This window comes from Telopea speciosissima, chromosome 2 (genome assembly GCF_018873765.1).
Source record: "Telopea speciosissima isolate NSW1024214 ecotype Mountain lineage chromosome 2, Tspe_v1, whole genome shotgun sequence".
Classification (NCBI taxonomy): domain Eukaryota; kingdom Viridiplantae; phylum Streptophyta; class Magnoliopsida; order Proteales; family Proteaceae; genus Telopea; species Telopea speciosissima.
Window position 1 is genome coordinate 82538563 of NC_057917.1, and position 23142 is coordinate 82561704.

The 23142-nt window shown below is 37.9% G+C and overlaps 3 protein-coding genes across 7 annotated transcripts in view; 1 reads left to right on the plus strand and 2 right to left on the minus strand.

The window, feature by feature from the left end:
• Positions 1-21943, minus strand: LOC122650377 (TLC domain-containing protein 4-B-like). Of its 3 annotated transcripts, none has more exons than XM_043843795.1 (11): positions 21933-21943; positions 13732-13734; positions 5479-5709; positions 4478-4600; positions 4054-4142; positions 3823-3961; positions 3075-3149; positions 2779-2900; positions 975-1050; positions 786-845; positions 1-390 (listed from the first exon to the last, which is right to left on the minus strand). In XM_043843795.1, the coding sequence occupies exons 4-11, from the start codon at positions 4589-4591 to the stop codon at positions 262-264; spliced, it is 804 nt and encodes a 267-aa protein (XP_043699730.1). In that variant the 5' UTR covers positions 4592-4600; positions 5479-5709; positions 13732-13734; positions 21933-21943; the 3' UTR covers positions 1-261. The 3 variants fall into 3 exon arrangements, with proteins under 3 accessions (XP_043699730.1, XP_043699731.1, XP_043699729.1); XM_043843796.1 differs by having other exon boundaries at positions 4478-4593; positions 21933-21937; XM_043843794.1 differs by lacking the exons at positions 13732-13734; positions 21933-21943 and having other exon boundaries at positions 4478-4653; positions 5479-5538.
• The window catches only part of LOC122650374 (poly [ADP-ribose] polymerase 2), a 48368-nt gene continuing 33508 nt past the window's right edge, over positions 8283-23142 (minus strand). For all 3 annotated transcript variants that reach the window (XM_043843790.1, XM_043843789.1, XM_043843788.1), the window contains 11 exons: positions 17242-17315; positions 16970-17016; positions 16727-16776; positions 16421-16483; positions 14309-14389; positions 14029-14139; positions 13833-13908; positions 11238-11380; positions 10727-10800; positions 8623-8728; positions 8283-8538 (listed from right to left, as the gene is read on the minus strand). In XM_043843790.1, coding sequence (XP_043699725.1) covers positions 8446-8538; positions 8623-8728; positions 10727-10800; positions 11238-11380; positions 13833-13908; positions 14029-14139; positions 14309-14389; positions 16421-16483; positions 16727-16776; positions 16970-17016; positions 17242-17315 — 918 coding nt within the window. In that variant the 3' untranslated portion in view covers positions 8283-8445. The remainder of the gene's footprint in view (positions 8539-8622; positions 8729-10726; positions 10801-11237; positions 11381-13832; positions 13909-14028; positions 14140-14308; positions 14390-16420; positions 16484-16726; positions 16777-16969; positions 17017-17241; positions 17316-23142) is intronic.
• Positions 16540-23142, plus strand: part of LOC122650376 (DNA-directed RNA polymerase I subunit RPA49) — a 23923-nt gene continuing 17320 nt past the window's right edge. The window contains exon 1 of the mRNA XM_043843793.1: positions 16540-16562. The gene's annotated coding sequence lies outside the window, so the exon portion shown is untranslated. The remainder of the gene's footprint in view (positions 16563-23142) is intronic.

The following is a 23142-nucleotide window of genomic DNA, read 5'->3' on the forward strand; positions in this document are numbered from 1 at the left end:
TAATCAATGGTCGTAATCCATTTATACACTCGAAAGGATACTTGTAACAAAAAAGATTATATTATTCAATTACTTTACAACATTTTGAATTCACAATGAATCAGAAACCATAGTCCCTAGTTGTACCATCTAACTAAAAGTTAACCCCCCCCCCCTTCTCCTTTCCTTCTATCATTTACACAGGTTTAAAAAAAGAAAAAAGAAAAGGAAAAGACATTGCACAGGACCGGTACAACCGAACAATACATGCATGTATATCATTCACTGCCTCTTTGCCAATGTCTTCTTCAATCCTTTGACAATCTTTGCGAACCACAATAAATTCATAATAAATAGCATTGATGGCACCCCGAATACCATGAAACGAATGAATGGTTGCATCTGGATTACCTGTTGTACAAGGAAACAGGAAGTGAAATCTTGTTGGTTTTGCATAGTGATGGAGCATTGCTTTCTTTTAGCTCAGTCAAAATGTCATCAGACCAATTGGAATTCTAGAAGGTTCAAAGTCAGGCAATTATTTTTGGGATTTGCATTAGTTTTCAGATGGCTACTAAGTACCATCCACAAAGTTCAAGAAATAAAAACCGCTTATCTCATACATAAAACTATGACCCTGATCCAACTCATGCTACCATATTTCATTACATTCTAAGCATGCCCTCGTTCACCTGGACTGAAAAGTTAGGTTGGCTCAGTTCAGATGCCAGACAAAACAAACTGAGGCCATTAACCCCATGGAATTTCCAGAGAATAAAAGGAAGTTTCATAGCTTTTACCATTACCTGATAAGAATGCAAGTAGACATGGTAAAATAGGTAAATGAACAGGAGAACTCTTGCAACCTGCATGTCATAATTTATTTCAGCAGGCATGTCTAAGGGTAGAGAACAGCATCACATGTATATCTCATCTGTAATATGTGTCCCCAGAATTATTTGAATTAAAAAAACAGAATAAGGGATAGAGCTCACCAGCCAAGAAAAGAATATTGCAACCCCATTAATGAGGTACACCCTGGACCTCTTCATGCCAGCAGTGCTAAGATACCTTTACGAACCCAAAGACACAGATAAGTCCACAGAAAAAGATATCTTGAACAGCATGCACAAGAATGAATGAGCATGATGCAGATAAATCACATAAATGTGCTGATGCATGTAAATCATATAAATGGGCTCATTTTAGTAGATATAAGCCTTGGGCTGGATTACTTAGGCCCTTAGTCCAAGGGGTTTTTGTTGTACAAGGCCACATTAATAGGCATATAATATGGGTAGGAGCTAGGAATACAAGATTAGTCAATTAGGATTTGTCCAAATTTGTCGGGTTAATTGAGTCCTTTTATGTTAAAAGGAAGTCAAAGAATCATTAGGAGTTTGATTCCAGATTTAATTCCAAGTCTTTTTCTTTTCAGATCCTGGTGAGTAGGAGTGTCAAATACTAGTTTGAGTTCCAAGTTATTAAAGGAGACTTGGAGAGTCAGTTTGTGAAATCTATATATAGATGCAGCGGGCTATGGCCTCATCCACGAATTTGATGAATAATGTATTACAGTTTTTTTAACTATGTTGCTGAGTGGATTCTCAGTGGGTTGCTTGGTGGATTCCAAGGAATTGGTATAGGTAAATTCCAGTCTTCAGTATTTCTTCTGATTTCCCCTTCTTCGTTCCTTTATTCTTAGGTTAGTTTTCTCTACCTCCATTATCTGTGGCACCCCTGTTTTCCCTCAAGTTTCAGTATTGTTTTATACCTCCATATCCTTTGAATTCTACTTAGAATTGGTTCAAACTTGAGAATTAAGCTTCTAATTATCTGCTCTCCCAATATCTATGTTGAAAATCTGAAGTTTATTTCTTAATATGCTAGTTCCAGTAAACCAGCTGTCTTTTATTCTCACTAGGAGAACCCTGCAGACCACTTTGACCAGAGTTGCAGGCTTATCTGATAGCTCTATTCTCTGCTATAAATTACTCAGTTTACTCTGTTCTTGTGATCCTGATTTTCTACAAAACAGCCTCTCTGGAAACAGGGGTAGGGCTGCATACATTTGACCCTCCCCAGACGCTGTTAAACGCGGGAGCCTTGTGCACTGGGTACGGCCTTTTTTTAAGTCTCTAGTTTCTAGCTTAGAAATGGTGTTTTTTTGCATTAAAGCCACTGCCGATTGAGAGTTTAAGAGAGAAAAAAAAATAGGGGGCACTATACCATACATCCTGCTGCCTCAGGATGACTGCACATTACATCATAGCAGCACAACCAAATGAAGGGTGGTTTTCGATCACAAATGGAGGCAACAAGCAAGGGCCCAACTATATACAACGGCTAGCACACCAGAACAAGCCGAAAAATTACAGCATGCTCTAGTGTGCAACTCATACTATTGAAAGGTTCAGATTGCAAACATGGCTTGAGGACTTAGAAGTCCAGCAGCACCTCATGGCGCAGCTCTTGAACAAGGTCCAATTATGCCCCTTTAGTGGGCTGATGAAGGAATGCTTTATATCAATTTAATTGTTTTCCCAGTGAGTCTATGAGTTTGGACGTAGGACTTGGTGGCTGAACACCAGTCTTTATATTAAAGCTTCCATTACCCGTCTGATGAGGTATTATGGAGGTTCTTTTGACCAGTCTGAGGCTTTACCTCACAGTATCTCACCTACTAGTATTTTAAATTCTATTTCTAGAAGTCTTAATTGAAATTTCAGATTATAGGAAATAAGATCACCAAATTTAACATCTCAATAATTAAATCTAATGTAAACAATCCAAAATTACCATCTCAAATTGATTGTTGGGGTTGTCGCCTCAGAGATGAGAACCATGTAGGTGTAAAGCTGCCCCTCGCCAGACAACATAGAATAAGCTACTGCAACTAGAGAAACAAGATGATGGAGAACCTGACAGACAGATACAACCATCTTGCGAGTCATTCACAATTCCAAAGACAAAGTTCTCAATGGCTGGAATTCTTTCCCCCTTTCGTTTCCCCTTTATATATGGTTAAGATAATGATCTATCAGGGAAAAGAAAATGTCGAAATTATGTATCTTTCACATAGAGAACAAACTTACATACTCCATTCCACCAAGTGAAGGATATAACCAAAATAGAATTCCAAGGTCCACAAGGAAATATCCAGCAGAAACCTGTGCCAGGTTACACTTAGTTTATGATACAAAGACTTAATTGTATGATTTGAATAAAGCAACAATTGAGTAGCAAGCTAATTAGTGAAAATCCCAAGATGTATGATAATTCCGTCAGAATACTTTGAAGAACAAAGTAAGCAATAGCACACATAAGCAGTTCAAAACATAAAACTCGAACAACTACCAAACAAAAAAACAGGATGGAGCTTGTACTTTATGCTCTCCATTTGACTGCAATTTTTTGTTGAAATGTTTTGGTGAAAAGGAATCTCTAATATATTAAAAATCAATGCCATTTATATGACTACTATCTCAAAGAAACAGTAAGGTCGAGTCAATAACCATCAATGCCACTCATACACCATTGTGGGGAGGGGGAGAGAGGCATATTTTTGGGGAAGGGTGTGCACTTCAGTTTAATTTTTATTCAAGTTAAAAACCTGGACCTGTAAAGACTATACCTTCTAATCCCTGGCAAAATTAGATAAGATGGAGAATCTTTCTGGGAAGCTGTCCTGATAAAACTAGAAGAATTAACTTCAAATGTTCCCAAATCAAACAGGCTAATTTTTTGGATAGTCGACATGAAAAATTGTCACAGCATAGATGTAAAAATCAATAACAATATGAAATTCAAAACCAGCCAGGAGCTCAAAAGTTTTGTACTCACCCCCAGTACAAAAGTAGAGAGAGGTGAACTTCGGAATGTAATTAGGCCAGCAAGTCTATGTTCAGAAAAGAGATCTGAGAAAATCACAAAGTATAATGACATTATCGTGATAAAAATGGCATGAAGAGTGGACATACCCCTGCAAAAATAGATAATGGATCGTGAGAAATTGGACATAGAAATAAAAGAAACAGGAAGAGAAGTATTGGAATAAATTGCATAAGAGCTCACCTATTGTTCCACTCAATCCGCTGGATTTTTGTAAGAGCCGCAAAGCTCCTGAAGTAACACGAACTAATCAACTGGGTAAGGTCGAAGGCCTTCAAGCAGAGAAAACAATTAAAGAAACATAAAGAAAAACGTGTTCAAAAAAATGAAAAAGAATTGAACTGCTAACTTTTATAGAGAAGTGAAATCAATATGATCTCAAAAACTTAAAAAATGAGAAAGCACTCTCACTTGTCCCTCTTAATTCTTCTTTTGGCAAATTTTATCATGGACATAAGAGACCAAAAGAATAAAAATAAAAAAAATACAAAATGTAGAACAAGAAGGTCTATCATGAATGACGTCACAGTCTAGCCTTAATTGGAACTCAAACTACAGATATATACCAGTAGAAATGAGCCAAAGAAAAGAAAATATGAGAACATACCAGTTTGCAAGCAAATATGCCACCAAGGACAGAAGTGAACGGGATATAAGGATGAGCTAGCAAGTAGTCCCTCACCAGTAACTCAGCTTGGTCTTGGTAAGATTTGATTTCCATAACTGTCCTCTTAGAAACAGTCATCATCACAAATTGCTTCAACCATATGTCAACTCAACAGTCTGAGAGGAACAGATTACAATAAAATTTAAAATCCACAGATTTTTGTATAAAATGCTGAAATTCAACTTAAATAGGAATTTCCATAATCAAATTACAGAAACAATGTCGAGATTAAAATCAGAGATAAGAGAACTACGTGAGAGAAAGATACCTATATAACAATTACAGAGCAATTGAAACACACCAAAACTTATCCCCAGAAGAAAATTCAGGCAGATTTTAATGCTTGGCAGGAAAAAGGTAAGAAAATTATGGTTCATGAGGGAACTTCAAACCTAAACCAAAAGATTGTCTTGCTTTTGCTTTCTACCCTACATAGCCAAAGGGGTTCACTTAGAGATGACAATTGGAATAACCAAAGGAAATGGCTTGTTTTCTCAAAAAAAATTAAATGAGAACCATTCTCAGACTGGACGTTTCCCTTTCTTTTATGTTCACTTTCTGGTGGCCGGAAAGTAAATGGGATCAACAAAATAAATCATCCCCTTTTAGTACATTTAATTTGTTGTTATATTTTCTTCATTTTCATCTAGTTGCTTCCTTTGGCTTGCCATTATCAGCATAAAATGCTCATTTTTACCTTTCCAATAATTGTTTGCTGGTGAAGCATAATTATTTCAGGCATTGTATCGAGGCATAAATCATCTATATTGACATAGAGTAAAATCATCTAAAATGCAAGAAATATATGGCCAGGCAAAGTTACTGCAAATATAAAGAAAACGAAATTGGAGAAAAACAACGTATTCAATAAGGATCATAATGAAACAAAAAACAAAGAATATCCAGAAAGCCAAAAATGGAGGAGAAGCAAAGGAACTTACAATCCGATTGCAGAAACCACCTATCAGCCACAAAAATCTCCAGACAAGCGCAGAAAGAGATTTGAGAAATGTTAAGAACCCCAACTGGAATCCAGACAAAAAACAACCACAACCCACTCACAATACCGTGATGCTCAATCCATCTGTTGGAATCTCCAAACGAGAGAAGGAATAGAAATGGAAAAAACAAAAGGAAAAGATAAAGTATCCGCACAAAATGTGATACCCTCCCTCCTTCGGATTGCTGATTTTAAGGAATCCAGATGTTTTGGTTCCTTGGACTCTTTACGGTTGCATTCATTAGTTCAATCAATGGCTCTGGCCTATCAGACAAAATTTGACTACACGTAAAGGATATCCATAACAAGAGGATTACCAATAAATGTGGAGAGATTGCATTTTCACAAATGTCATGTGACGTTTGATTGGACTCTGTGTTCATCATAACTCTTGCTTCATGCTCTGAATTCTGAAAGTTCTCAAGTCCAATCAGATGGATGGATGAAAAGTTTCTTTCTTCACCACGAGGAGAGAAATTGGTTCTATTTATTTTTCCGTGGGAATTGGGAAAGGGATCTCTACATTCTACACTCTTCCGAACTTACACACACCAAGCCAACAACAGGGTGAAGGAGCGAAATGGTACTTTTAAAGGAAGAGTGAGGGAGAGGGGGGAGGGGAGAGAGACTATCAGACCATGATTTTGATTTTAGGCATCGGTATCAGACTGATACGTATCGGTTTCGGTTCATATATGTCGTATTGGATTGGTTTGCTATAAAAGAATAAAAGATACCAATATCATACCGCATCAAATCGGATATCAGTTCATATTGGCTGTATCGTATGGTTTTGCCATAAAAAATACCAATATCGTACCGCCGCATTTTGACAATTATACATTTTGTTTATACTATGGATATACCATTTGTAGATTCAATATTTGCCCGATACGGCCAATTTAAGACTGATACCTAAAATCATGGATCAGATTATGAGAGGAAAGTATATACATATTGATATCATGTATTTTTATTTTTTTTTTAGTTGATAAAAAATATTCTCTATACATGCATATTATTATGGAAGGTTATTTTTTCAAAAATCACAAATCAAATCGAAATTTGACATGTGACTAATCCAATCATGTCTTCGCTATCTAACGGTCAGAATGGACATCTGTTGTTTTGTTTTTCTTTTTTATTAAATTTTTTGTGTAAAGACATCATCTGTCAATGCGGCAGAATAGATGTTTTGTGCCATTAAAAAATAGGGAGGATGTTTTTTGTGCCACAGCGCAGGCTGCGCTAGGCACATGGGCCTACCACTCAGGGGGCAGAATGGTCATTGCACCCACCCCTATGTGCCTAGGCGCAGCCTACGCTGTGGCACAGAGAACGGCGCTCTAAAAAATAATAAACCTAATGGGGCCAAGCTCGAGTAAGCGCATATAAATTGAGTAATTTTTTAAGTTGCTTTGTATGACCCGGATCCATGCCCACCAAATGAAACCACAACCCAATGGGGCCAAGCCCGAGTAAGCGCATACAAATGATAAATCTGTACATTCTACAAAGGCCCATCAGACAAGCCCAGAATGGCTCAAAACCACTAAAATAGATATTCCACCGAATATGACAAGGAGTTCCATATACAAATAAAAAAGATACCAGAATTTTTAATTCTATTTGTTAAAATAAAATTGGTATATTAGTTGGTGGAAGGACTGTCTGAACCTACAGCACTTCCTATGCCCCTCACAATGGAATTTTTTATTTGGAAAAAATAACACTGTCCGGTAGCATTGGCTTCCACACTCAGACACAGCTCAGGACAAAATGACTGTTGTACCACTCCTGAAATGCAAATATCTCGATGTTGATGCTCCCGCACGCAATATGATTGACCCCCACACTAATGTAAGAGCCACACTGCCAGGCAAAGAACCTTTTCTTTTTTAATTTATTCTCTTAAAGAAAGAAATAATAACTTTTGGAGAAAAAATCCGTAGGGTAGTGTACCGCCCAAGTCCATATATAGTGCGGGGCAAAATAACCACCCCACTCCCCTATGAAATATGGAAATCCCACCCCCAATGCTTATGGGTGTGTTCTCATTAGCCCTCCCGCATACGCAAGAGCCACGCTCCTCCTAAACTCATATATATAATTTTGTTTTATTTAAAATTATTTGAAAATGCTATATACATTTTTTAATAAACGTGTGAAATGAGAATTTTTCTAAAAAAAAAAACAGAAATGACAGAATTTACCTTAATTGTAACCATGACCCTCATTCTTTTTTTTTCCCTGGCCTGGTAACATCAGGACGCTTATTTTACCACTTAGAAAAGGGATGTGACAAATCTGACCAATAGATATTTAGGGAATGTAATGTCACACTCCTATGTATGACCCTACCCCCTTTCTCCTTTATTGTCTCATGCACCCTCTTTGTAGTCTATTTTTCTTAATGGTTTGTTTTGCCACGAAGCCAACTCCAATCAGACCGAAACTTGACATGTGAATATGATTCGCGTTGTTACATGGCAAATATGATACATGGTTACAAAATCAAATGTCACCAACATGATGACACGTTAACTTTAAAGTACGACTTATATACTGCTTTTGGGCAACCCTCTCAACAACAAAGAGACCCATTCAAGGAACTCGGGTGCAGCCCCACATTTCAACATCATTGACTCTAGCAATCTTACATATCTGTGGCATAACTAAAGTTTGTGGCCCTGAAGGGACAATGAAGGACTGAATCTTAGGTCTAGCATTGAAGGATTAAAATTTTCTCAAATGAAAACAAAGCAATTTAGAATATATGTGGGCTAATCCTTACAGAAGGAATCAATAAAAGATGAGCTATAATAACTCAAAATATCTGTGCTACTAAAGAAGTGAAACAACTGCCTTAAGAAAAACAATATTTAGGAGCAAATCCTCTTGTTCCCTATCACCTCTTAAAATTGAAGTTTACTTGAATGATATACCGCATCTGAATCTGTTCCACATTGTATACTATGTACTCATTGTAAAGCAAACTACCCTGCAAGACATTTGATTGGAGACTATAAGGTTATGATTATGGTTAAATTTCACCATCTTATCTTACTAGTATAAAGCATACTACCTTGGGACCTGGTTGTGCCTTTGGCTTTCCAAGGGGTACAATGACACCATCTTTGAGAGTCTGGAACTTTGATGAATCTGGAGCTGTTGACCCTATTCCTTTTGTGCTGTGATATTGAATTTGCAAGGACCTTAGCTTTGCCATCCAAGGCTATAAGTAACAATCTTGAATACCAACCTTGGTAAACATACACACTGTTGTTTCAAAAATTGCAAAAAAACCACTAACCTGTACAGTATTTTTCATATTTTCTTCCACAATAGACAGGCAAAAACGGTTCCTTGTTAGACAAAAGCATCATCTTTTCAATGTCTTTATAATTTATATGCGAACTACATTATTTCTATTCAACACAAACATTGTTGCAGTGTGCAGTAGAGTTGCATGTGAAGATGCAGACATGGACACTTAAATGTGCTACTTATTTCCTTATGGTGGGGTATAATCTAACTTTGATTTGCAAATTTCTGGGTACAAAGTTCCTTCTTGTTTTTTTCTTTTTTTGACAGGTGGGTACAAGCAATTTTTAATGTTGTTATATCATAAAGCAAAATATAGTTTTAACTTTTAAGTCCCATCTTATAAACACACTCAAGAAAGTAAAAAAAAAAACCATTGAATTAATCTATCTGTGTTGGTCCCAACTCCCAACTCCCAACTCCCAACCATGTCTCTTAGTGTTTTCATCTAATCCAATTTCAGGCACACCCACATTGCCCAAGGCGACCGATCACCTTATGGATCAAGTCACCAAGACCCACAAGATGAAAGAAAGTCAAACTGGAATATGGAAAAATACCTCGAATATGACACTTGCCTTGCCAACAGAGTCATGGAAACTGGCCATCGTCTAGTCGCCATGACATCTTACCTAATTTTTTCCTTATCCAACTTTAGCCCCTTTTGAACATGCTATAGTGCTATATTGGATTACCTTTCCATATATTCAGCTCTTATAACAAAACATACAGTTCCACCATTTTGAAATTAGAACTCATTTCCATTATGAGAACCCTTCAGCTCATTTAGAGCCTTAGGTTTAACAACATTTTATTCTTGGAAGAAGAACTCGCAAGATCTCGACGAGTTTCTCGCTTTTTGAAGTGGTTGAGACAAGATGCTAGGCGAGTTCAAAAAATACACCATCTTGAGCAAAATCTCGGTCGACAGATCTCGACCCGAGATCTCTACCTTTTTTTCCTTTAAAGACTTCCAGAACTCGACAGATCTCACGAGTTCTCTGTCGAGTTCCCGATTTCGACCCTTTTTTCCCCTGTGAGCTGATGCTACCTCATTTGGCACCTGGATTTCAACATACAACCTATCGGAGACTACATTCAGCTACAAAATTGAAGGATTTGCATCATATTTGTGATTCATCATCTCAAATTTGAAGAATTTTTGAAAGGTAAACTATGTTGATAACAACACTTGTATGAGTACTGTGGCAAACTATGTGCAACACTACAGCAACATTATGACATGGGAAGAATATGTGGACCGAATCATTCTGAATGAGTGAATGCATCACATTTTATGGGATGATAGATCATAGATGTAATATGTTAAACAGATTGATGTATTGTACACTTTAACATTTGTAATGCTTATTTAAGTTGTTTTAAGTTAATTGAATGCTTTGATTGCTTTCTATTACTAAATTATATGTAGAGGAGGATATTTTAGAACGTCGTCGCCTACCAACCTAGGGTCCGAAGTGAAACTCCTATTTGGACTTTGTTTTTGCAAAATCTGATAGTGTCATTGTGTTTGAATGGCCTAAAATAGGCTGAATACCAAGTTTCAGCCCCAAAATAAGTCTAAAACCCATCGAAACCAGCCATCGAGTTGGAAAAAAAAATTACCCCAACTCGTCGAGATCTCGACCCAACTCACTATTTTGGCTGGTCGAAACCTGTACTCGAGACGAGTTCTTCTATGATTTTACCTCACTTTGCCATCAATAGGAAACAAATGCCTTTACTAAGTTTAGCCCTAAATCTAACACCAAAGCATTAAATCATGATACCCAATTTCCAGAAGCCATGTAAACATCATAAAATCAATCGAGAAGGGGAGGGAGGAATCCCCAGGAGAAAGTTACCTTAACTTTCCTGCTGGCAACTGATCAGCATTATACTTTGCACTTAGAAGTTCAGCCATCTCCCCCAGTGCAACCTGCAAGGAAGAAGGTTCAATAGTCTTCCACAAGGAACATTTTGCTATCTGATACACATGACTAAATTGGAAGGGGAAACGGGGGTAGCCACTGAAGTACATTAACGAACATAACCATGCATCTTTGGGTAGAAGAACACTCAAAAATCAAGACTATCATGAGTCCATCAATTGGACTAATCCATGGATTGCATCAAAATTTCATCAAGTGAATATCCTAATCAAACCCTTGAGCACAGAAACCTGGACGGCCTGAAATGCGATGGAAAAGTGGGTAAAAAGTAAGGAAAATGGCCATAGTTATCCTTTCAGACAGTTCGGACTGATGAGCACAAGTATAGCATGCATCCATGAACATCGGTTAGTTGTGTTTGACCTAAATGCCCTGGTCCTACCTTGTCATAACACTTAAAGCTGTTAACTAGAAAGTTGAGTACCTCACATAAAAGCAGCACGCCAGACCTAGTACCATCTGATGGATAGCAATAGTTGGCACTTTTTGAAAACATATCAGCAAAATAAACACCCTTTCCAAACATATAACCTGTTACAGGTGCTTCTGGAGGAGCTATTCGTAATCCTGTAGTTTTATAACAGCAGAATTAGCATTTAGATATTTTTGCAAAACTCATTCTCAAATTGAAAAGAAATTATCTTTCACCCACAGTAGAAGTAGCATTTAGATATTTTGAATGACTCATTCTCAATTTGAAAACTGAAAAATAAATGATCCTGTTGTTGTTTATTAATTGTAGTAGTAGCATTAACATATTTTACAAAACTCATTCCAAATTTGAAAATATTTGATGCCCCTTCAAAGTTTTCAAAAATGAAAAGAATCATTCAGTTAAAACAATGTACTACCACACTACCAGTCTACCACATAATGATGAGTCAAAAGAAGAACAAATAAAGTATCCTCCCTTGTACTATAGATGTGACAGACATCCTAGGCACACTAAGATCTTCCAGCCTAAAATGGTCTAAAAGGTCATTATTAAAAAAAAAATCCAATTTAAAGAATTCTTCTAAATCTTGCACATTATCCTTTTCATATGCAACCTAGCATAGTAGCATATGATGGTTGTTGGTCATTTTTCCTGAATAACCCAAGGAAAATGATAGTACACAAGGATAAATCATCAAAAGTGGAATTCTTTTTCCAACCAAGTTGTCCATCTAGATGGTCCCTGTTAATGTTGGATCCCAATTTCACTAGGCATCTTCAAGTAATATATAACTAACAAAAAGGAAAATGTCTCCATCCTATTCTGCTGTCTTTATGAAAGCATTGCTGAGAAAAGAATAATGACAACTTAAGGGCAGAAGACAGTGCCAAATGTGGGTTGGACCTGTTTAGATCTTAATCCTGCAACAAGTTTGTGCTGGCAGATCTGGGTTATGTTCCATCTCTCTCTCTCTCTCTCTCTCTCTCTCTCTCTCTCTCTCTCTCTCTCTCTATATATATATATATATATATATATATATCTTACTTTTTTAGGGGAGGGTGGAGTAGGGAGGGGGGAAGGTACCAGCCAGGAGACTCGAACTCAAGACCTCCTGGTGAGCATGGGCATGAAGTGCACCACAGCTCACCAACTGCACTAGGCAGCTGTTGGTGTCTCAGATCTATATAGGAATCCCTATCTGATCCAATTTCCAACTGAATACTTGGTAACGCATCTGGGTATTATGCTTCACTCTGAGCATCCTTCACACATAACATAGAGATAAGCCTCAACCTTAAAGATTCAGATACAGCAATTGGAAGCGCCTAACACAGATCCAACTAAATCCAAAATGGACCATAATGTCAAAACCCAGCAAAAAAGAGCCAGGTTGATGCAGGTCCAAGTTCACGCAGGAAGAAGAAGAACAGCCTTTGAACAGCCTTTGATTTTCGTGGAGCCTTTACTTGTTTGTTCTTTTATGTTAGGGTTAAAACAGTCTTTTTATGTTTATATTTTCTTAGTTCCCCCTCCACAATTTTAGAGGGATGGGTGTTTAGTTATGTTAGTTGTTTAAACTTATACTCCTATTTAGAGTATAAGTCTATTATGTTTTGTCTTGTGATTAGGATTCAGATTAGGAATCCCAACTCCTAATCTGACTAGGATTGCTTTTAAGCTTGATTATTTGTAAGGCCTTTTGGCCACCTCTTTTTATTATAAATAGATAAATCATGGGAGGCTCCCCCACAACTTTCTACTCAAAAAATTCTCCGATTTCGGATCTGGAAGTGCTGCTTCAAGCTGCTGCCACTGCTCCTTCTGCTAGTTTATATCCTTGTGGACTCAAGGTGGTTAAGGGTGGGTTCTCCTGCGACTCCTTGCACTGCGAAGGTCAGGAGGCCTCTTCAAGTGTTCAATCTGCTACTGTTCTGCAAGCTCAGACCTGCAACCAGTAATTGTTATCTGATTTACTGCTTCCCTTTGCTGAACCCTAACCTGCAACTATTTTCCTGCAAAACCCTAGTTCTCCCTCAAACCCTAAAAGCTTCTAAACACTGCCCAGCCCTAACCAACCATCCAAATCCCTCCAAACTTCAACCAAACCCTTTCCCCCACCACTGTGACACTCGGCCAGAATCCCTTGGCCTGTCTCCCCCTAGAAACCCTAGATCCCTTTGCTCCCTTCATTCCCAAAACCCAAAACCCAAAACCCTAACCCTAATAATTCTGAAATATTATTTCCTATTCAAACCTAATTAAAACCTATCCTAATAGACTCCTAAAAACCTGCAGACCATTACCCAATAAAGCCCTAACTCAATCTCCCATTCCTAACCCTAATTTTGCCCTAATTACCCTAATCTACCCCATTCGGCCAACCCTAACACACAACCTGGTCCTAAGTGAGACTTATTCCACCTAGGCTACATCACAAGTAAGAGCAGATATCTTGCTTGATTCTCTCATCTACTGCCCTAACGCTCTCCAAGTGAAACATTATGAAAAAAAGGCAAATTTGAAAATTAAAAAAAAAAAGGGGATAAATTTCCTTATTGCTAGCAGGAAAAGTCAAGTGATAACCTTGCGATAGAATGCCGGTCCAATTCGTGAGACGAGAACCATGCCACAAAAGCATCCTATTCGGTGTAGTAGAGAACTGCACGAAAAGCACATGAACATTAGACCATCCAGAGACAAAGCATTATGGGAGGAATTGCAAAATTTTCTATAAGAAGTGAAAAAAGAAGGTTCTATTCATGGGTGCTGCATCTTTCACCTTCCTGAAGCGTTCCTCTTCACCATCTCTTGAAACCCTAAATAATTGTACAATATCAACAGTATAATTTGAATGTGTTTTTGCATGAGTATTCTGCATATACTTCTCAATCTGGCAGTGAAATGAAAAGGAAAAAAAAATCATAAGACCATACCATGTATTGAAATAGTTTAGATTATTTCTTCCCCTGAATTCATTTCAAGAATGATGAAGGATGAGAAGCATAAGATGTAAAAGTGGAGTTCAATTTGATCAAGAAAGTAAAAACAACATGAATTACCATAGAAAATTCTTCAGAATCGACTTCAAGAGGCGTAAGTTCACAATGAAGGCGCTGATAATTAGAATAAAATGGATCTTCCTACAACAAAATTGAAAACTGGGATTACAAGGCAAACACAGATTTGTTGTAGATGAAACTCATAGTAACAAGGAAACAACATCACAAACAATCTTTGATAGAATTCAATCATGTTAAACAAAGGCCAAAACCTGCATTAGCAAGAAAAGAGATGTAATGTTAAGGGAAGGCCAAGAAAGACTTGGGTTGAATAGTGAGAAAAGACACGAAACATTTAATGTGAAAGAATATATAGCCTGTTTAACATCAAAAAGGGGGGGGGGAAATAAGGCCTACATAGAGAAGAACGGAGTAACTAGAGCCATAAAGCTTACCCCGAGTATTTAGGATATATAGAAAGGAATTTGTACAGACCATAGACACCAGTCAAACTGGGTTAAATTGGAACCCCTCAAATGGTTACAGATTTTCTTCTTAAATCCAACCCCCCCCCCCCCAATTAAGGGGCCATCTCTTTGTGCAATCGATAGAGTCTTGTCTTGAGAGTGGCCACTTTGCTCCGGCGAAAAAAATATAAAGGCCAAAAAACAATTTTTAATCCACCCTACCCAGGGACCGCACAAAAGTGAACCATGCACTGATGTACAGCCCTTATTCCTTTTCTTTTTGAAGAAAACTGATGCTTGAACACAAAACAGAATCGAACCCCATTCAAGTTCAACATCCAGTTATGAAACTACGACATGACATTACCTCACTGGCAACTGAGATCAGTCAACATATCCAGCTTAAAGAGGGAAGGGTGGGGGAAACCAACAAGATCTGATAGTTTTGGAATCGGATGGCTTCACATTCGTGCTTCTGTGTAGTTGCAGATTCCGACTCCCTCAAAGATTTCAATTGCCTTGATTTGATGAAAACTTTGGACCTCATGTTTTCCATCAATTGAATTCTCGTGATATTAATTAATGACCATAAGGTTTGTTCCTCTTTCTGAACTTGTATGATTAAGGGTCTGAGTCAAGCCTGGACCCCACAATTGGCCTCTAAATTTGTGTTGATATTGCCTAGTATTTAACTGATTGGGCTTTAGATAGCAAATAATTTGGATGGGAAGATACGACTAGTTTCTCTTCCAGATGGATTAATTGATGTATGAGTAACTTCTTTTAAGTTTTTGTTTATTTTGATAACTAGGTGTCTGTATTCTGTAAGAGATTCTACAGGTTTTCTGCACGGTATACAGATACATGATCGTGTAATTATTGTTTAACTAAATGACATTATATTTTTTCTTCTGAAAAAAGTGAAGTTTCAAAGGGCACACCATGAGCCCTTGAAGAATTTCACTGAGACAAGAGACAGAAATGAGAGGTAAACAGTACATATAGGAAAGAAACTGATGTAGTTGCATTAGACATTAATCTCATATGGAGGCCTATGCACAAGCTTGGGAGGCTCATAAGGTGCTTATAGCAGTCCAACGGGCTGAAACTGAAATTTGGGTAGTTATATTATAGGTTGGGCCTTCTATTTTCTTGAGTTTCATTGTAATGGGCCTAATATACAAGCACATAAAGTGGGCATAAAGCGAGTACACAGGATAGTAATGAAGTTGAGTGTTTAAGTTAGATGGCATTATGCTTGGGTTTGTTCCCTTCTTTCAGTTGATGCAATCATAGTGAAACATCACAAACGCAGTAGGGTCATTTGCAAATTTCTGGGAGAAAATGCACTGATATGACAAGCAAATTTCGGCACATAAAATATCAATAATTCCCCCCAAAAAAATGACATTTCCTGGTATCATAAAGTGGAAACTTTGTGTTGGTCATATATCACGAATGCTGGAGAGAGAGAGACAGAGGGGGGGAAATGCTGATTTAAGCTTAAAGAGGAAAGAATTATAGATGTGATTCATTTCATAAGGTGGAAATTGTGCAATGCGTCTTTAACCCTGAAATACTTGCAGCTGACAATTTTAATCAAATTCTGGAGGCATCTATGAATTAACTATGCAAAAGTGCAACATACAGCCGCACAAAATAAAGAAACCATATACAGACAAATGAAAGAATAACATAAGCAGACCTGCTTCTCTATGTCATCCTCCAATAACCTAGTTGCAACCTCAATTTCGCCCAAGGCTTCAACCTGCAACAGAGGACAAGGAACTTCTTTCACATTACTATTTTTCCCAAAGTTATGTAGAGACAAAAAGAAAAAGAAGAAGGTATAAGTCAAAATTTCCAGAAAGAATTGGTACTCAAACACCTTAAGGGCATATATGCAAGGCAGACACATGAAGAAATAATAACAGCAGCATACGAAAGAGATCAATTCCTGTCTTCACATCTGAATATGAAACCCAATGTGTGATTAGAAAAATAGATTTACCATTTCCAACTTCTGTTTCAGTTTCTGTGGGCTGTCAATGACAAATTCACCTGCCGACATTTGTAAGCCTACATTAATTTATATCTATGCCAAATCTCAATTCACAAAAACCATAAAATATCAAACTTTCCAATGCTCAATTGAGCAGAAATTTACATTCTTTGCCAGCCGCTTAATATGATACCAAGAAAAGCTTAGAATATATATATATATATAGCGAGAGAGAGAGCATGCAATACTTACGCATCTTTTTGAAACCAAAGTCATGAGGGATGACTGTGTAAAACTCTCTGCAAAAATAATATATATATAATGAGGGTGTGAAAACAAAACAAAAAATTAGGGCCATATAGAACTTGTTCAAGTTTCTAATATGACAATAATGATTAACATGAAAAGCATAACTGTAGAGGCCTGAAAGAATCATTTGAATGAAACTAAGTTTAACCAGCACAAATATATGCAGATAAAACAAATCAAATACAATAGAAGCACTCTAGAGACGAAATTCTCACCCACTTAATAGCTCAAGTTGCTTCCTATTAGATTGACCAATCACATCAGCAATTCTCTTCAAGACATCATAACCCTAAAGTTTTCAAAATAGCATAAGATGAGGTAGCTCATGTAGCCCCAAAAAAAAAATATTTGAGGAAATGAATGTTCATCAAAAACTAAAAAGAAAAGAAAAGAGAAGATATCTATTGCGCTAAGGGTTAAAGATAAATTGTGTCTGCCTACCATCAGTTGGGCCTCTGTCTGGCTCCCTAAAGCAGAGGATGGTCTTGGGCTAAGGCACATAAAAGATGTTAAATCTACTGGTATTCTCAAGCTGATTTGGAAATTAGCAGCCAAGAAGAAAAGTATTGGGGTTGACAGATCTACTCTAAGCTCCTTCAAAATGACTCCATCTGGTCGGCTCCCATGATCTCTGATGCTTCTTGGGTCCGGAGAAAGGTTCTGAAGCTTAGAATTCTTGCTTATGGAGTCATCAACTCTCTCATAGATGATAGTGCCTCCCCTAGATTATGGCTGGACCATTGGCATTCCCAGGGAGTCCTTCTCCAGTTAGTGGGTGACAGAGGTATTTACAGCTTGGGTGCTAATAGGATGACCATGGATGCTGGCATTATTCGGCATGATGATTGGGCTCCCCACCTCCCTCCAGTTGTCAGCTATTTGGACTGCTCTGTCGGGTATCCCCAGAAGGCCCAGCAGTAGCGATGATATTGTTGTTTCTTGGTCTGCCTCTTCCTTGAGGATTTTCAGCTCCAAGTCTAATGCAAACTCGACCTCGAACCATGTAAAAACTACTGGGCGATCGATTGCAGCAGGATCAAAAAAATAAGGAAGAACAAAATTGCATAACTGAATTTTTTTTATTTTTCTTTTTCTGTTTACTTATGAAAGAAGAGCATAAAAGGATAGGGAAGAAGAAGGGGGAAGGGAGACAGGGGACTCTCTCAGTCCAGGCCTCTCACCGTCACTGCATCTCACAGCTTCAACCATAGCTCTCTTTTCTTCAGTCTCGTCCCTTTTCTGCTCAGCCACATACACTTATTTATAATAAACCAATTACATCATAAATCAATCTTCTAGAAATATCTCAAGATAAAAGCAAACCCAATTCCCAATCGGCTAATAATATTGGGAGCATAGAACAAGTACTCGGAGAGATGTCGCTAATATCTCGCTTTTTTGGAAAGGCGAGACGAGATGAGTGGCGAAATGGCTGGTTTACATTATCTCGGCCGAGATCTCGGTTCATTTAAGTTCTGGTCCATATAAAATGTGCAGATCTCGACCGAGACCAGTCGAGATCTCGCTACTCTCGCTGGTCTCAACAGAGAACCCCCTGAAAACCTAATTTGCATGGTTTTGATCCCATTTTCCACCAAAAATTCGTCGGATTGCATCTCTGCCTCAATATGACTCTGAGTATAGCCATGAGAGCACCGGTTCTGAATATATTGGCTATGGTCAGTTTGGGCAGCCGCAGTCAGTACACTCTGCACATGAGTTTGACAGTCGAAGCACTGGGTCAAGTTTTGTGGATGACATATTCACAGTCCCAACTCAGCCATACATGCCAATGGTAATTCAACAGCCTGGTGGCAGTAGCAGTGGATTGATCTCATCGCAACCGCCTCTTCCATACCCTAGGATAGGATACCTTCCATTAGTTGATGACAACACTTATATGAATTGTGTGGAAGACTATGTGTGATTCTTCAGCAGCACTATGACATGAGAATCCTATGTGGCATATTCAGAGGAATACTTGATTCGGCAATATGGCTTGGGATTATAAATGTATATGTTAAGACTGATGTATTTTACACTTTTACATTTCTAATGCTTATTTAAGTTGTTTTATATTAATTGTATGCTTTGATTGCTTTCTATTACTAAATTATGTGTAGAATAGGGCCTATGAATACATCGTACCATACCAAACTAGCATCCGAAGTCAAACTCCTATTTGGACTTTGATTTTGGACGATCTGATAGTGTCATTGTATTTAAATGGCCCAAAATAGGCTGTATACCAAGTTTCATGACCAAACTTGGTCAAAAACCCACTGAAACCATCTACTGAGTTAAAAAAAAAAAAATGCACCAACTCATCAAGATATCAATCCAACTCGGTTTTCTGGCTGGGCGAAACCAATACCGAAACCGAGTTCTCGAACCATGATTAGGAGTCCTAATTACATAAGCAATCTAATAAAGAAATAGAGACTTTCCTAAACTAATAAAACCCACATGCAAGAAACTAAAAACTATCCTAAATAAACTCCTAAACCAAGTCGATTTGCTTAGGAAGGGATCTTCCACGCAAACAGCAATGCTTCAAAATTATTCTCCATGCAAGGTAAGGATGGGACACACAAATCAGTTGAAATATTCCTCCACATCTTCTCCACGCATTGGCCATGGGGCCCACCCTAATCTTGTTAATTATCTTCTTAGACAGCTGTCCAATAATCCTCAAAACTGGAAATTACTTCCACACAAGAAGACTTGGAATCTTTTGACAGTATTCAACAAGTAAGGCTGGTCGAAAGCTGTCCTACTAAGTCCTCACGAGATCTGTTAAAGCCCCTACAAATCAGCATATCAATAACTACTAATTCTGGAAAATAAGTTTCCTCAAAGAACTGGTCAATGGCTAATGACTTTCCAACTATTCAAGCTGATCGACCCCTTTTTGGAGGCAGAATATAGGCTGGGTATGCTGGTTGATATCCTCTTCAAATCTAGAGAATCTTCCACAAAATATGCTGGATCGATGGAGAGAAATCAACTGGACAGACTCTTGCTCTCTTCAACCACCATTGATCTACATCACAGCCGGCTTGGGATTCCCTTCGAGCTAGGAGCCCTGTTATTCCTTGGCGCAACTTGGTCTGGTACAAGACCCACATTCCCCATCATAGTTTCACTACCTAGCGAGCCCTCTCCCACTGTCTCCCAACGCAGTCCTTCCAAAGGTAAATCCCCTCCCTTCTTTTGCTGCCTTTGTTGAAATGCCAATGAAGATGTTGACTACCTTTTCTTCGACTGCCCCGTCTCCTCCCCGATTTGGAATAGTCTCATCTCTAGATGCTGGCCTCCAAAGAAGAAAAATTTTACCCTTTCATTGTGAATGGATTTGGTTCAATATGTTCTTTATCGGTAACTCTGTTTGTGACCATGCGGTAAGCTCGCTTTTGGAGCTGCTATGATGATATTATCACATTTGGATGGAGTGTAACCTCAGATGATAGACATCCAAATCTAGATCTTTCCAACAGAGGACACCATTCTCTTTGATGTCAGAACCAAGTTATCCATGGCCCCCTTTATGTGTGCTGACTCTCCTAGAAATAGACACATAATTGCCTCTTGGAACCTCCCCCAGTCATTCTAATGTGGGTTGGATTTTGTTTTCATTGTAAGTACTGTATTGTTTCCTCTTCTCCCCTCTTCTTCAAGAGGAGCCCCTATATCTCTTTCTCCTTTTGGTAATGAATTTTTTATTCACCCAAACAAAAAAAGATAAATTGTGTCTGGAGATGAAGGGAGAGAGAGATTTCAGAGAGTGTAGCCATCTTCGGCAGAAAAAGGGAGGAAGAGAAGGCCTTTTAACTTTCAGATATTTAAGGCTCAGAAGTTAGAACAATTTCTGTGCCAGAAATAGATTCTGAATCAAAGCACACTCACTCTCAGATATTGTCTCTTCGAAATGAGAGAATGGCCTTTTAGCTTATTCCGAGAATCCATTCTCAGGAGGAGAAATAGGGATCATGAATTGGTACCAAAAGACCATTTTAAGGCTAAGAAGTTGGAACAATTTCTGTGCCAGAAATAGATTCTGAGAATGTGTACCAAAGACACCCTTAGAGTTTGAGTAGGAGTTCCATAAGGGATCTGGATTGTTTTAATCATTTAATGTCAATCCTTTCAGAGTCAGGATCTCTGTTTACAGGTCATTTTTAGTGGCAAGTAGATGGAGATTCTGTTATGACCAAGTCCTAGTAAATTTTAGAAGTCAAATAAGTCGTAGTAAATTAAAGAAATCAAGTTTTTTACCATTCGAATATTTGAGTATCTATCTATGAATATCAATGGGGGACCATTTTAAGGCAGATTTTTTTTTAGACATTGGGTAGAATTGTTCCGGCTTCACTGCAGGTGTAGTTCAGGTGATGGCTGCAGTAAAAGTTGTAAAACTGTGTCTCCACAGTAAAGGGTCAAGAGAATCTTGCTGCTGTTACAATTGTCCATCAATGTTAGTTGCTGGTTACAAAATTTGCATCATTCTATGCCTTAAAATCTTTCAATCATGGTGGTTCACTAGTCTGGTTTATTTTCTTTTTTTCCACTTAATAGATTTTTTTCTTGGTCAGTGACTCTATTAGTAGCTCTTAAATCTTCCTTCGAGTCATAATTTGTGTTTGCACTTTCTATATTCGTTACTTGATCAGATCCATTGTTTCTTCAAGAAATTCAAGATCTTATTCTGTTCTTCAGTCATTCAGATCTATTGGTTCTTGAGTTGTGGATCAAATTCTATCTTTTCTTACATGTTTGGCTGTTGCATCTACTATCAAGATTGATTTGTCTTAAATAAACGTATCCCTAATCCAACTGACACCGATTCAGTATAGGACCTCATAGGAAACAGTTCTCTCTTGGCAGTTGGCACCCCATAGAAATGCACTTTGGATTCTTATATTATGCTTATGTTTCAACTTCATTCTTTTTTGGGTATTATTTAAATATAATTATTCAATCTCTCTCTTCTCAACCCAGCAATGCTATCTAGCTCTACGTGCCATAATTGAAATTCCTTATTTTTCCTTAGCCATTTGTTTCATACCCTGAACTAGAATTCTAACCCTGTCTCAGGACCTACGGACGGGGCCAAGGGAAAGTCTCAAGTAGACAGTTTCTATGGGAGTAGCCCTACCAAATGGTAACGGGGGCATGCAAAGGTTTCCTCAGGCCTGACACAGATTGCTATTCTCTTTGCAACCTCAATTCTCTTCATAAATATGTTGGTTGGTGCAACAACATTGTTAAACCTTTCATATATCAGGATGCTGCACCTGATGAATCTTTGTCCTCGCCCCTCATTACCATAAGTTAGTAGCCCATTTCCTCCATCCTCCTTGATATGGGATTTCATTAAGAGGGGAAGGATAAAACTCAGAGAATAGGACATGGTATCCTACACAAGCCAAAAATCTACATGAGCTATAAAGGCCCAAACACCCAAAACATGTGCAAAATCCCATCTTGCAAAAATATTAAAAAAAAGTAATAATAAACTAGCAAACAATTTGCTAATAAAAGCCACAAAAAAAAATCCAAACTTAAGAAATCACTCATGTGCTGGTTCTGGATGAACCTTAGAGGTTCCTTATTTCTTCCCAGAAAAAGACACCACCATATTGCTGCCAGTGGCAACTTCAAATTTTTATGGCCTCAGGCATCTCAGGAGAAAGAAATACAATCAATTACGAGGTCAGGTTGCATAACCAAACTGACTCCAAACTCTCTCTCTCTCTCTCTCACATCTTGAGCAGAACGAAAGTATAAATAAGCTATGAACTGACCATAGTTCAAGAACTCGCCGAGATCTTGGTAATATCTCTCTTTTTGAAAAAAGCAAGACGAGACTTAAGGTGAAATGAAAAATTACCCCAACTTGGTCAAGATCTCGGTTCAACCGAGAATTGGACCAAACTTACCTTTATAATGTACATATGTTGACCAAGACAGTCGAGATCTCTCCAGAACTCGACAAAGAAGTGTGCATTTGACCTGATTTTTGAGGATTTTCGACGGTGGTTTATGATAGAGATATATGCAATATGTTAAGATTGATGTATTGTACACTTTTACATTTGTAATGTTTATTTAAGTTG